The sequence below is a fragment of the Alligator sinensis genome, unplaced genomic scaffold (assembly GCF_000455745.1).
Source record: "Alligator sinensis unplaced genomic scaffold, ASM45574v1 scaffold153_1, whole genome shotgun sequence".
In the NCBI taxonomy this organism is placed as follows: domain Eukaryota; kingdom Metazoa; phylum Chordata; order Crocodylia; family Alligatoridae; genus Alligator; species Alligator sinensis.
In genome coordinates, this window is record NW_005842099.1 from 1,410,145 (window position 1) to 1,426,031 (window position 15,887).

The window sequence follows — 15,887 nt, forward strand, 5'->3', positions numbered from 1 at the left end:
TACTACAAATTCAGCATGTGTGTATTTTCAATGTCTTTTCTTAAAAAAAAGGTTGTGGAGCTATCAAATTACTTAGATAATATTGTTGAACCCGAGCCATCCAAACAGCTGCCAGGAGCCCAGTGATAAAAACTCCATAATTATAAAAAAATATGGCTTTAATTAGAAATATGCATAAAGAAAATATGCATTTAGGACAAATTTAATTTTCAGCATCATTTGTTCATGCTGATTGTGCTAGACATAGGGTTTGCTTCTTTTTTTTTAAAAAGTAAATGAAGTCCTATAATTTCCCATCCTTACGAAGATTAATAAACCATGCAATATTGTCACATACTTCCAAAGAGTCAATTTTCCAAAATGTACATCATTTGAAAACAGAGCTGCTCAACCAAAAGTAGATATCCTTCAATTAGTTTGTACCACTATATCACAGAATTTTACACAATTTCTTTGAAACTTGTGATAAAGTCTCCAAAGCTACGTAAAAACAGCTAATTTCATATAGGTTTTCCGTAAGCCTTGATTCATGTTTTAATTGCCAGTCAGTTTTGTTTCTCACATTTTGGGGATGAGTTTTAGCTTCAGGATTCAAGTTTGATAAATAATTAATAGCAAATTTTAAGCAAATTTCTTTTTATTTCCATGTTGTGAAATATATGCAAGAAAAATGGGTAGTTGGATTTCTTTCTTGGCTATTCCCAATAGGATTTATCAATTAGAAACAATGTCCTGTGAATACTTGAGTCATTCTTCAAGGTGCTACCGGTGAGACAAGTCATATGATGCTGCTTTTCCTCTAAGGAGGAACATGCAAAAATTCTGATGTGAATAATCACATGCAAGTTTAAATGTTGGCTTCTGTGAATATGTATAATCATAACGATTTAATCTGCTCTCCAAAAGCATTTGTACCACTAAAAATAAATAGTTAAAAAACAGGCCTTTTCTGTGCTGTTTTATAGTTCAGTATAAATAACAGATGATAAAAAATAGGGTATTTTCTTTATTCTGAGTGTCTAAAAACTAAGTTGGGTAATACAGTTAATCCCTTTTTTCAGTCTACATTTGCAGTCTTCAGTTTCTGAAAATACTGAAGTATGTTTTTAAGACTACATCTCCTCGGTAAAAAAGCACATACCTAGCTTTGAATATCTGCCTATGTTTTCCTGATCAGAGATATTATCATGAATTAAAATTTCAAATCCTATGACTTACTTTCCAAAATTAACTGGGTTTTAAATAAAGCTTCTTCCTTGAGTCACCTTCATAAATTTACCCCTTTAGGAAGGAGGTGGAAGGAGCGTAATTTTGGGAACAATTCATGGAATACTGCTGTGGCCAAACAGGTTTTTAGAGTGCATGTGGATCAAAGAAGCCTAAGCGCATAAACGTGCCTCTGGGTAGCTACTAAACAAATAATTAAAATACAGTAACTGGAAGAAGAGCCTGTGAGAGAATCATGCTTTGTTACTTAAAAAAAGGTCTCTGAAACCCAGGCCCCTCAAAGTCTTCCATTTGAAGGTGCAGCCAGATCTGAGCCACAAGCCAAACAATCACACAAGGCAGAAAACATGATTTTGGAACTGGAGATCAAATCCTAATTGTATCATACTTATCACGATGCCAGGCTCCCCCTGCACCATGAATTTGATACCCTGGTGTTCAACAATCAGCTGATTATTGGCTGACTCCAGGGATTCATGGGGCTGGTTTGAGCCTCTATGTCAGGGGTGGGCAAAATATGGCCCCACAGGCTGCATCCGGCCTGCCTGACCATTCTATCCAGCCCGTGGGGCCCCTAAAAAAGTTAGAAAATATTTATCTGCTTCTGGCTGCCTGTCAAAGATGACAGGAGCCAGGGGAAGTAGGACTCAGGGGGAGCCATCAGCAGGATGCAGGCAGCCCAGCCCCGCTGCACCCAACACATTTCCCTGCCTTCCTGTCCCCACACTGTTCCAGTACCACGTGGCTCCTGGCTGCATTGCTGAACTGTGGGAGCACAGGGCCCACACGGGTGCTGGGGGCCGGGGGAATAGTAGGGAGGGACTCTGTGTGCAGGGTGGGGAGCAGAGAAGGAGTGAGTGTGTGTGTGTGTGTGTGTGTGTGTGTGTGTGTGTGTGTGTGTGTACACGCATGTGTATGCATGTGTGCATATAGGGAGGGACTGTATGTGTGTGTTCACAGGGTGAGTCCCACATACACACCCCATCATACACATGCACCCACACACCCCCTTGCACTGCCATTTTAAGCTACTGTGCAATCACATCTATGTACACTACACAAACACATGTAAACCAGAACAAAAATAGTTTTTGAAATAGAATTAATGAATGTTGTAGATATTTGATTTTTAGAATATAATTTGGTATTTTTCTGATTCGGAGATGGGAAAACTCCTTGCTGAAGAAGTACTTCTGGGGGCAAGGGGAGGGACTTCTGGTGGCAAAGGTCACGGGTTAGGTGGAAGGACTTCCATGCCCAAGATGGCAACCAGGGGGTGGGGCATCTGTCAAGGGGAAGGGCTACCCACGTGGCCCTTGACAGCTTGCAAAACTTGGTAAGCAGCCCTCCACCTGAAATAATTGCCCACCCCTGCTCTGTGTGGTCCTTGGACCCAGTAAATGAAATGTGTAATTTTAAGGCTGGCTCTTTGTTTTAACATGCCAGGAATGACGTTAACATACGACTGGGCAACAACTTAAGACACAGTTAACTGCTTAATCATGTTGATCATGTATTAAGTATAACATGTGCTAGGGATCTAAACCAGCTACACATTCAGGGGATTTAATGACACAATGAAACAGAAAACCAGCCATAAAGTTATTACACAAAACATGTTTTGTGTAATAACTTTGTGGCAGGTTTCCATCCCGCCTTAAACTGAATGAGTGGCAGGGTGGACCAACTAAGCCATGATTAGGGCTACACTGGGCAGCCCATTCAATTCTGATCCTGTCAATAATCAGCTGACACACCACAATTAGCTATTTTCACTTAGCCTTGTTTTTGAGTCATTTTTCCTTCTGAAGAATTCATTTGTTGTTCTTTTATTTACATGCTTAAAGTACATATAAGCATGGGTTCTGTCATTAATTATGATAAAAGAATTGTCACCAAAATTTGTTAAGCAGCCCTCCACCTGAAATAATCGCACACCCCTGCCTTAAGGCTAAAACTTTATTTGGCTGTCCCCCACCTGCACAGCTGTGATTTGCCACTAGAGGGCTGGTGGGCAGGGGCAGGACTAGAAGCTACAGCTGTGAGTTGCCATTACACAAATGGTGAGCCAGGACAGGAGTCTCTCCCTGTTCTAGGTCAGAGCTGTGTGAGAGATGGTTTGGAAGAGGGGCGGGAACATGAGGCAGAGGCAGAGACTTAATGAGATCGGTGGGTAATGAAATGGGAGTGATGGAAAGGGAGAGCAGGTGAAATGAAGGAAATGAGCCACTGAAGGATACAATAAAAAGTTTTTAAAAAAGAATTTACAAACAAATAAAGTGGAGGTAAATTAAAGAAGGTCCCATGTTTTAATAAATTGGGATGTGGGGGGTGCTGACTGTGTTTCCCAGAGTGGCTGGGAGGTAGGAATGGTGAAGGAAGGTTCTTTTGGGGGGGAGCTACTGAGGCTGCCCTGGTAATGAAGCCACAGCTCATGGGGACACAACTTGGCCCCCAATGTGTTCCCTACTCCCCACCCCACCCCCAACCTTCTCTCTGGACTTATCTGTGCCCTGCAACCTGGCTAGCTGATATGTGCTCTCTACAGTCATAGTTTCATAGTTGTTAAGGTCAGAACGGACCTCAATAGATCACCAAGTCCAAACCCCTGCCCTGGGCAGGAAAGAGCGCTGGGGTCATATGACCTCAGCCAGGTGCTTGTCAGGTCTCCTCTTGAATACCTCCAAGGTAGGGGACAGCACCACCGCCCTTGGAAGCCCATTCCAGATTCTAGCGGCCCTTACTATAAAGAAGTTCTTCCTGATGTCCAACCTAAATCTGTTCTCTGTCAGTTTGTGGCTGTTGTTCCTGGTTATTCCAAGGAGTGCCCTGGTAAACAGAGCATCTCCAATATCTTGCTGCCCCGCCCCCCGCCATGAACTTCTAAACAGCCACAGGATCCCCTGACCATTCTCTTGTGGAGGCTGAAAAGATCCAGATCCCTCAGTCTCTCCTCATAGGCTTTACCTGCAGGCCCCTAACCATAAGAATGGCCCTCCTCTGGACCTTCTCAAGGTTATCCACATCCTTCTTGAAGTGTGGCACCCAAAACAGTCTGTTTGCATGAGGCTGCATCTCTGGGGGTGGAAGGTCAAACCCTTAGAGGTGGGAGGAGAAGTTGATTTGGTGCCAGAATGGCCCCCTGGGCAGCACAGTTCAGGGGGTGAAAAGTTAGTCTACAGAGAAGAGTGGGGGTGGGGAGACAGCTTCCTGGGATGCTGCAGGACTTCAACTTGGATGGCTCATCTGTGGGGAGGGGTCACACATTAATGGAACACAAGATGGGTAAAACAGATCAGAGATAAACATGCCCTAGAGTGGCATAACTTTAAGCTGCCTAAAGTGTGCTTAAAAATAGTTTTAGGTGGTAATGTGTGGACAGTCCAGGGGCTAAGCGATCCAAGAGCTGCCTAAAATTAATGCATAACAAGGCTGTAAATTAGCCGTGTCAGAACCTGACTCATTGAAAGAAAAGTAGCTAGGAAAAAAGAGACATTTACAATAAAGGTCAGAGTAAAAATATAAGTAGCAGGCCAAGAAACTATTTTCAATACTTAAGGGTAGAATGTAGCAAAACCACTCCAAATTTTAATGCTACTTCATCCAGGTTTAAGTCAGAGAATTTTGCAACAAATGACCTTGTTCGCACACAACAATTAGAGCCTAACAATTGCTGCCCTTTTGAAAGACCCCCTTTCTGAAAGGGTTCCCAATGTACATGTGTACATGTCATGTACACATGTGTACATGACCTTCAGTCACTTTACTTCAATACTGAATTTATAATTGTCCCAGCAAAAAAATCTTTTGAGGCAAAGTAACCAGCCTAAAGCTATAAGTACTTTACACATAATTCCTCAAAGAAAAGTTCAACTGTTAACTTGATTATGCAAATTTGTACTTATGGTGAATAGCAACTTTTGCTTTATTATTAGAAATAACTGATACATTTTATCTTGATCCATTCAATTTACTATTCAATTTAAACATCTATATTTAGTACCCCCAGGAATGCTTAACTAATAAGGTTTAGTTTACACTGCTGAAGACAATTATGAATGGGAAAAAACAATAATTAGAAAATTTTTCTGATCTTAGCTGACTCAGTGGCACCTGGTTCATAGGAGCTGAAACATGCTTTTCATTTTGCATACATACCAAAACCCCTCCTGAATTCTGATGGTTGCAAAAGTACCCAAAAGCCCTTTTTTAATTCATCTGAACTATAAAGTTGGGAATAGAAAATAAAATACAAAGCATGCTTGGGATAGACTCTGACTATACAAGAGCAGATGCTAAAAGATAAACTAGGGCACATGATTTTTGCTACTGTAGTGCACAATGTAAGTTTGAGAATCAAACGTGCTGTGAAGGAAAACACAAAACATACTACTATAGATCTTTACTGTTTTCTTTGAAAGGTATGTTATACTCCATGCATATTTTTTTTTGCTTTGTGAAATCTGTCAGAGAACTAATCCCATGAAAACTAATTTCAAGACTCCTAAATACTGTATTACTGGCTATCTCCTAGGATGTATTGATCTCTGTTCTATCCCTGAATTTGTTGTGTAGCAGTCTTTCCTTTTTTTCCCCTGAAACTATTTCCAATATCTATGAGATTATCTAAATCAGTAGTGCTCAACCTTTTTTTCTTTTTTTTCTTTTTTTTTTTAAATACTCTGTCCAAACCTTAAAATCAGAAATGGGCTGAGGGCCAGGAGAAGGGGGAGGGGGCTGTGGCCACACCCCCTTCGGTTTTGTGGCATATGTGCAGTGAACTCTCCAAGCTCACCAGCAGATCAGAGAGGGCTCTGGCTCCAGAGTCCAGAAACTGAATGCTAATGCCATTTGCCCCTTGCTCCCCTCTGCCACCCACCCATGGCTGAAATCTGTGACAAGAGAAAAGAAGGAATTAGCCTTTCACATTGGCTCTGCAGTCTGCATCCAGCCCCAGGTTGAGCACCATTTACTTAAATCATCATAGGCAGATCTAGGATTTTGGAAGGGAGAGTGTAGACAGTGGCACATCATCCGATATAACACGTTTTTCTCTAGTTAAAAAGAAATTAGACACTTTACTAACATGCTAGGGGGCTAGCTATATATTATTCAGTTTAAGATCAAATGAAAACCAAGTACCTATTGGAATGTGCATTAAGTTGCTAGACAATAAACTAAATTTAAAAAAAAAACAATAAACCAGTCAAAAATAGTCAAAATAGTCCAAAGATACAGCGTCATTAGTCCTGTAGTCACTAATGCCACTTCACCACTTATTGGTGATTTATTGGTGACTACTTACTGTAGTCACTTCACCACTTATTCAGATTCACAAAACAAAAGCTAACCTTGAGAATCTTGAAAGTGCTTCTAATATTTCAGCAGGTCATTTCTACACCTGAGTTAGTATTACTACACCTGAGTTAAGGTTTTTAGCTAAAGTTAAATACAGTTTGAAGGGCTGGGAAATAAAGGATAGGCATTACCAGGAATGGCTAACAGACAGCAAAGCTGCAGAAGAAAGGATAGTTTGAATAGTGGAGAACAAGATCATTAAAAAGATAGAGGGTCATTAACACCTGTGGTGGAAAGAGATTAGCAAGAATCAGGGAGATGATAATGAGCCATGAAATCAACTGACTGTCTCAGAACCGCCTGAATAGAAATGCAGCTGCCTCTCCCTGACAGTTGGTTTTAAAGTTTGGGTAAGGCAGGAGTCAAAGGGGCAGCACCGGTTCTGCAGCACTGCATCACCTCTGTAAGGTTTCTTGCATTTTTGTCATGTATTTGGCATGGTTTTAGCCAAATGTGCACCCATTCCAATTACCTATTACTTATTTGTTTTTCCATAAACTAAAAATATTAATATTGTACTGTTTTCTTAAACAAGCATTGGATTGTTCTAAAATATTTAAATCAAGGCATTTTTTCTAGTCTTCACTGTTGGAAGTAGTGTAACACCATATATTATAACTGCATTATCATAATGTTGACAGGCAAGGCCATTTCTGATATCTTTTACTGGACAAATTCTATAGCTGGGAGAACTCATGGACAAGCTTTTGAGCATCAGGTGCCCTCCTAAGATCATTCAGTGGCCAGGTCAGGTCAGGTCAGTGACCTAGGAAAGGATGCCTGATACCTTAAACCTTGTCCAAGAGCCCTCCCAACTACAAAGTTGGTCCAATAGAAAGTCACAAAAAAGCCCTGCCTCCTGACATTTCCTGAAGCACCATGGCTACAACACTCCAACACTAGTACTTTCATCATCATGAAAACTTATCAACAATGGCGTAAAATCTACTTCTCACACTTTACCACTACAGTTGATGACAGAGAAAATACTAATGACATTTTAAACTGTCATCCAAAAATCCTGTCTTAAGCAAGAGAAAAAAATGATTATATTATTTCTATAACTGTTAAATCATGATTAAACATGACTTTTAATTATAGAAAGCACAAATTTTATTAAACAAATTCTTACATCTGTACTTCTCTTCCAGAAGGCCCTTCGAAAGAGACATCAACCCAATCTTCAAGGACTGCACTCTTATTTTTCCTGTCCGACCACTGAAATTACATAAAGTATTTAGAGATATTAAATGTACTTTAATATTATGGCAATGATTCATTCAAATGCAAAAGTGCTTATTAAATGTCAACTTATAAAACAAAAACAAAACCCAGGCCTTTAAAGCTGGAAATAACACTAATGGCTCTAGCAGATGTTCAATTAAAGGTGCCATGGGATCCCAACAATCATGGCTCTTTTACCAGGTTACAATGGGCTCCTCTTTTGCACCGGCAAGTAGCAAGCCAGTCAGCTGGAGTTAAGGGCTCTGATGTACCCTTGGGGCTGGGAGCTCTGATCAACTGACTGCCACTCTCAGTCTAGGCCATGAGGCTGGGAGTGGCAGACAGCTAATCTACACTGCCAGGCTTGGAGGTACATCAGAGTCAAGGGCTGCAGTGTGCCTCTGAGGCTGGGAGCCCCAATTAGCTAACAGGCCTAGCCACCTATTCAATTTAAGATGCAATAGAAACCAGCCACAAAGGTGCTACACATATTCTGTGTGATAACTCTGTGGCTTATTCCTTGTTTAATTACACAATTAAGTGCATGAGTATGTGGCTGGATTACTACTTAAAATGTGATTAACCGGTTACTCATGACTAAGAATTAACCTTTAGGAAAACTCTTAAAACTTAGGTACGTATCTAAACATTTTGCATTACCCCTCAAAAGTACTGAAATTCAGCACTGTGAAATCCTAGCGTAATTTAATAATGTGATCTATACATCAAAATGTATACATGAGCTCACAGCAGGAAAGCACATTGCCCAGCATAAGACATGGAGTACAAAATAAAGCTGAGTTCTCAGACTGTAAAGATTCATTTGCTTGCTTGCCCACTGCCTTTCTTCCCTCCATTTAAAGCAGTAGGATATATAGGCACACCAGGACATAAACATCTCAGCATACATGGTAATTAGGAAATGTGGAACCATTCTCTTTTCTAAGCAATGTGACTTCAGGCTCATGCTGTCTGACATTTAAAACAAGATTAAGGATACCAAATGGACTCCAAAGGATGCCATTTAAATGTGTAAGACAAAACCTGTTCACAACTGGTGTTAATGTGATAAAACCCAGGAGAAAAGGACAGGTACCCAGGACAGTTCAAAATTTCTTTGCAAAAACTGTGTTGGCTTCTGCTTTTAGTAATGACCCTTCCCAAGGCTGAAAAACTGCTGTTTAGTTTTAGGTTAAACACATGGGGCATGAGAGCAGTTATTAAAGTGTGTGTGGCTATACCTAAAAACTGTGTCAAAGGAGCATTATTAAAGTCACAAAGTCAAGAACGCTAAAGTTATGAGCTGCCAGAAACAACACTGGCCAAGCAATCTTAGTTCAGCTCCTTTGTGTCAAATATCATACAGTCTTTAATTACAAAATCATCTATTTTTTCCTCAAAGAACCTCTGTCTCATTCACTGTATTTAACACTTCTGTGATTCTTCCTTTTTTAACATTTGGTCCAAGGCTTTATTTACCATTCAATTACTACACTGAATCTAGTAGTATAGCAGGCAGTCTACCCAGACCTTCCACCCCACCTTTGGAGCACTGAGACAGAACCCAAAGGCCAGACGTGTGGTGCCTCAATGGTTGTAGTTATGTGTGCGTCCAGGAATTTAAACCAGGTCTCCTGCATAGCAGGCAACGATTATACCACTGAACCAAAACAGTAAGCAGCTGCACTGAATACAAAATTACTAATTTCCTCCTAGACATTTTTATGCTGTTTTCACCATAGTATCTAAATACTTCACAAAGATTAATAAATTGTCTTCAAAATCACCACCTTGTTTTGTGCAACTAGGTAGCACTGTCATCTCCATTTTACAGGAGTAAAGAGCTTCAGAGAAATTAATAAAATTATTGAGAGCAGCCACAGATGTGCAGTGCCTAGCTTGAAGCAGCCGCAGTCTGATTTCAAGGGTAATAATCTTCTTATAAAAGTTTATATGATTTTATAAACTTTACTTTTACTTCACGTATAATACTTAAATGATTTTATAATACTTTACATGATTTCTGTCAAATGGAGATACTACCATAATTCTAGCACTTCCCAATTCTCAAGTATTTAATTTTCCATCTCAGTAAAAATCTTTTAAAAGAGATAATTACACTAAAAACAATGGCTTTAAAAATAAACTGAAAACGAGAAATTACATTATGTGTCATCAGACCCACCTAAGTCACCAGCAGCTGGACAAATCTGGATCTACCACACAGTCCTTTGCTATTTGAGCTAATCAAGTAACAGATCACAGCAGTAGGTCAGTTGATCAGCACTAGAGGCAAGTAAGACACTAGGCTAGCAGAATTTACTAGTATTTGCTGACAACAGAGGAAGGGTGAGATCTGGAAGACTCAGGTTCCATTCCAGCCTCTGGAGCAGACTGCCCATCTCCAACACCCCTCTATGCTTCCTCATGCAACCCTCTCTCTCTCAAACCTGACTCCTAGTGGACAGCTCTTTTCTCATTCCCTAGACCAGTGGTGCTCAGCCTCTGACCCATAGGTCTCATTTGGCCAGTGGAGGCATGTCATCTAGCCCGTGCAGCTCCCCGGGGGTTCAGAAATTTGGCAGCAGAAGAACGGTGGTAGCATTAATTGCTCCCAGAGCTAAGGCAATTAATGTTGCCACTGCACCTATGCCACCAAATTTCTTGACCCATGGGGAGCCCCATGGTCCAGATGACAGCCCTGTGAGCCAGAACAAAGTGGCTTGCAGCACTCCGCACCAGACTGTGGGAGAAGAATCCCCCCTTCCTCCACAACCATCACTGATCTTTCCTGGGACTCCTGATGTAATTTTAGCATTTCCTCTAACCCCAATCTTCTGTCCCTTTTCTTTTTCCCAGCCAGAGCTAGTCCTATTCCCTATAACCTGGCTCCTCATCAAATCCCCTTCTTTCTTCTCTCCATGCAATTCATTTTCAGTTCCACTGTCCTTGCCCAATCGGGACTAGACTCCCCCTGAGCTTTTCATCTTTTTTCTGCCCCTTTTCCCCAACCCCTAGAGCCAAAAAACAAGGGAAAATGAAAGCTAGCATTTTCCAAGGGGTGCCTTGAGTCTAAAAAGGGTGAAAACCACTCTGCTAGAAGTGGCTTTGGAGCAAAGTTGACTGTTGTCAGTCAAAGGAAAGCAAAAAGCTTGCCAGCATGCAGACTGGATGGCACTGCCATGTGACCTACCAGAGTGGAAGCTCTGCTACACTTCAGGTTGAGAGCCCCTTCTCGTTTAAAGTACCTTTCTAAGTGCTTAAACATCTACATGCCTTTCTGGATATGTCTTAGCATTGCTCTAAAATCCTAGTCATGTGAAATGGGATATAGAAGACCCTGCCCCTGCAGGCACATGAGTGGGGTGGGGTAGGGAAGGGAGATGTGTGTCACTTCCTGATCTTCCAAATGGACTGCAATTTGAGAAGCCCTGTCCTACAGGGCCAGTGAGCCTCTTGCCCTACTGGCCTGCACTCTCTTTTGAGGGATACAGGATCTGTGGAGAGCTGGGCACCACTGCATCCCAACTGCAAACCTACAAATTAAATGATCACTCACTCGTTCAAATTACATTTCTCTCTCTGTTAAAAAGAAAAGAAAGAAAACAAACAGATGAACCTGAGACATTTACTGCTGCAGACTTAAAGGCATCTGGAGGTATTTCATGACATTCCACATGTTAAGTTAAGCAAAACTCAAAACTTCTGAAAACCATGCACCGCACCTCTGGAACCTTAACTCTCCCCTCTGGAAGTGATACCCAAATAACCACAACACATACTAAGACCGCCTTTGACTTGCCATAAACGGTTTATCTATATCTGCCCTGCATTTAAACACATAGCCCACTCCACAACCCCCTTGTCTTTTCCACATAATGCTTTCAAACGCCATACTTTCACTTAGCCAACATTAAATTGACAGACCAGATTCATTTCGCTGCAAACAATCCTGATGGCAAGATGAACCCTGCTATTGACAACATCTGCACAATTCAGGGCTGGACACTGAATCAGTCTGTCAAGGTATACCTGTTCTCCTTTTCTGTGATCAAGCTTGCAGAGGTCAATCAAAGGGGGTCACTTCCTCTCTACCAACAACTTTCCCAGAGTGCTTCATACAAGAATCACAGCTCTTCCAAACTGCTCCAACTAATCCCTTCACTAGTCAAACATACAGCTATACCTAATACAGTAAGTGCAGCTGAAGAACTTTAAGGTAATTCCTCTTGGGAATGACTTGCTGTCAGACAGAAACAACATTAAGGTTGCCTGCACGTGCAGACGACGTTAACTCTTCAAATCCTGGCTTTCAGAGGGTAGGTTGAACTGAATGTGACATTTTGGGAATGAACAAAAGATACCAGGCCATCTTAAAGCTGCATTACCCTATTTTTTTGCCACTGACTGGTTGTAAATATAAAATCTTGGAAAAAAAATCCGTGTGAAGTTTTACTACTACAAACCTATAACTGTTCAGCAGAAGACTAAACCACAAGTGACTAATAATGAGGAGGCATGAGGAGGAGAGCTTGGTGTATTTTGGAGAAGCTTGGGTATACAACATTACCTAGTATACACATAACGGACAACTGGACCTACAGAACAGAAGTCAAACATCTCTACAAACAGAAATCACACATCTCTACACATACACATAGAGAAAAGATGCCCATTGTCACAAAAGCAAGAATACTGAAAAAGGTTAAATATCTTTCCAGAATACAACAATCTCCTATAGAAGAGAAAGGTCAACAGAAAACCCTTAAACCTTCAGTGTGGACATTATGGCTGCATCCACACAAGCGTGCACACAAGGCACCTCAAAACACACCTCATGCATGTGATTGGTTCTCTGCATTGCATATTTTGCAGCACAGAGCCAAATTTAGATACTGGGAAATTCCAGTATCAAAAAAAAAAAAAAAAAAAAAGTATAAGGAAAAGAAGCGGGGTGGTGCATGTGGTAGCAGCAAGCGCCACCTGAAACTGAAGCCTGGCCAGCCAGAGCCACACACCAGCTGCTGGCCAGGTTCTGCGTGGCCGAATCACCACTGCTGGAGCACTGGGAAGGCCCCAGGACCCCATATAAAGCTGCTGGTATCAGTTCAGGTACTGACCCCAGCCTCACCTACCCCACCCTGAGCATTTTTCCACGCACTAACCCCACATGCAAGGGTAAAAAGCAGTGGGACAAATTTGTGTCACCATTTTTTTCCCCGTGGCAACTGCACACCCCTGCTCGTGGGGATGCAGCTTATTTGGGTTCTTTTAATTACCTTCCAAGTGGAAGAATGGAATTTTTACCTATAATAATTAATTATATAATTCAATAAAAGTGTACTCCTTAAACATGTGAGGCACCTGTTTAATAGTTGGGGGTGCAGCAGGATTTGTAATACTGTACTGACATGTGTTAGCCTGTTTTCATAGAAGTGACGTACAGAAAATTCCTAAAATTGTATATCATCCATAATAAAAATAATACAATTATTTTAAAGGTACTTTCAGATGAGTTAAATATATTTTTTAAGACTGAGTGATTTACTACAGGAAACTATGTCCGTGAAATCACCTATTTAAAAAAAACAGACTGTTCACACATACTTACCTTTCCTCACAAAAGCATTTAAAAGAGTCCATATGGCACACTGTAGCTAGAAATTAAATTTCCAGAAATTTTCAGAATTAAATTTAAAAAACTTTTAAAGATATATTAAACTGGCCAAAAGAGGTGAGGAACCCAAAACTATCCACTTATAAGGTGAAGGTGAAAAACGATAGTATTTCTACAACAGATGTTACTCAATGGAATAACCTTTGTGTTCTTGAAAACGTAAAGGTCTCTGGGAGTAAATAATCTCTGTTTTCCTCTTCTAATTTGAAGAATGAATAACTCTTGATGTGTCAGAAAATACCAGAACACAACAGACTGTTTTTGTCAACTCTTTCTAAAAATAAATAGCTTCTTTCTAAGGGCCACAAACATCTGTAGGTAAATTTGACTGCAAACTGGGAAGTTGTACAATCTGTGAGCTGCTAATTAAATCTCAGGTTAATAGCATGCGACAAACAGATGCTTTTTGTAGGCAATTTAATGATTAGAAACATTGCATACCTATAACACTGAAGCAATAAACAAAGGAAATGCCAGGAGAAAAATCAGTTCTTTCTAAAGGCCAATTTTTAAAAAAAGGGAATTTAAAACTGGTCCCAATCTGTTAGCATTTTTTCCAGGAGTGGAAACGGAAAAGGAACAAGGAAATTTGCATTCACATTGCATTCACTCCTCATTATTTAAAAAATGGACAGAAATACAACTGGCTTTTCATCCAAAACAGGGAGCAAGTGGTAAACTGAAAAAAATAAATAATAATAATGCCTCAATGTTTAAATTTGTAGCTAGGGAAATTCTGTCCTTTGACATGATCAGTTTTCTGATCCTAAATGTACAAAGGGCTTCCGAGTCAAGGAACATACTTCAAACTGCCCCTCTATTATCTCCTAGAGCAGCATTTGCCACAGTTTGCAACTGAAACGTTTGCATGGCTCCTTCTCCTTAAAGGACAATAAATACTTGGTAAAATCTCTGCCTTCCCCGACAACCTCTACAAGATTATAACTCATTGAAAGATCAGTCAAAATGTAAATGAGAGGCATGCTCTGCAGATGGGAAGAAAGGCTGAGGATCTCTTGCATACCAGGGACAATTCAGGGATAAAATCCATTCTGCCAGGGCCAAAACAGTTGTGAATGTCCTAACTGAATCAGAGGTGTTAGGGTGAGAAAAGCACATGGAAAGAAATGGATGAAATCTGCTCAGACACATTCTTCCCATGGGATCATGTGGTAGGAGATTTGTACAATGTCTGATCTAAAAGGTTTTTAATAAAACAGTAGATTAGTATGATTCTTGTGACTATTTTACTGTAAAATGTAGACAGAGAAGGGATGTCTCAAAGAGGGGAATGGAAGAACTTCAATGGATATTAGAGAGATAACCCTAATTTTAAACAGAGTAGAAACGGAACAGTGTGGGGAATCTAATTGATTTTCTGCACTCTTATGTGCAAACTCCTAACCTTAGAGCACATGAAATGAGTCATTTGCTGACAGGGAGCGTGTCAAGTATCATACAATTTTGTCTGGAACCAATTAATGAATAATCAAAAGAGTCACCACTAACATGTCTTTGGCCCAGCAATGCAACAAATATGCTAAAGAGATGGCTTAGGCAGAAGGAAACAGGATCTTTCCCCAGGTGTCCATACAGAGAGGAACTGCAGCAGCAGAAACTCCTCAGCAGCCAAGAAGAAGAAAAGAAACAAGTTGTTAAAACTGACTTTTAAAAACTCAAGACTTTGGAAGATTCAATAAACAAACCTACAGAGAATATATGGACTTCCTGTCCCAAACAAGCTTTTGGTAGTGCACTGCACAGCTAAGGAAGGCAAAGCCAAAGGCTGAGTATGAGGAGAGGGAAGTCTAACCAAAAAAACCCTAAACTCCTCTTAAGTAGTGAGGATTCTGGAAGGAGAGCTCTTGCACAAATCCATCAGTTTCTCTTGGTGGAATTATTTTACAAAGCCACCGAGTTCCTGATATAATGCTCACATGCCCCTCATGAATTCAACTGTGAAACCAAGTCCTCTCAAGAATATGCTTAAGCTACCAGGTGGAATTGAATACATTGGTTTGGCTCCGGTTTTGGAAATCTAAGGCAGCTGGACAGTAGGTCCCAACTCAGAGAAGGAATGAGCTAGATACACTGCCAGCAGTCTGCTCAGACTTGGTGAGTTTCCTCAGAAACACCTGGAATCCAGTTTTTCAGTGTTATACAACCACAGTAATCTAGTGTGAGCCTAAGCAAAAAAATGCTCAATCAGGGCTATGACCTATATGTAACCAAGAGAAACTGGATATCCCTGGTTACAGCTAGTAATAAAAATGACAGGACTGTTTAGCTACCGTGTGACTGATTTAAAACTCCCAGCTATCTGTTACATCTAAGTTTGTAAGAGATATTATACAGGGGAAGATGGCTCACATCCTGGCTGCCCACCTGGTTTTTCACCCAG

The 15,887-nt window shown here is 40.7% G+C and overlaps 1 protein-coding gene across 11 annotated transcripts in view; it reads right to left on the minus strand.

Moving 5' to 3' along the window:
• Positions 1 to 15,887, minus strand: part of UTRN (utrophin) — a 580,332-nt gene that overhangs the window by 78,265 nt on the left and 486,180 nt on the right. For all 11 annotated transcript variants that reach the window (XM_025204844.1, XM_025204843.1, XM_025204842.1 and 8 more), the window contains one exon: positions 7,718 to 7,803. In XM_025204844.1, coding sequence (XP_025060629.1) covers positions 7,718 to 7,803 — 86 coding nt within the window. The remainder of the gene's footprint in view (positions 1 to 7,717; positions 7,804 to 15,887) is intronic.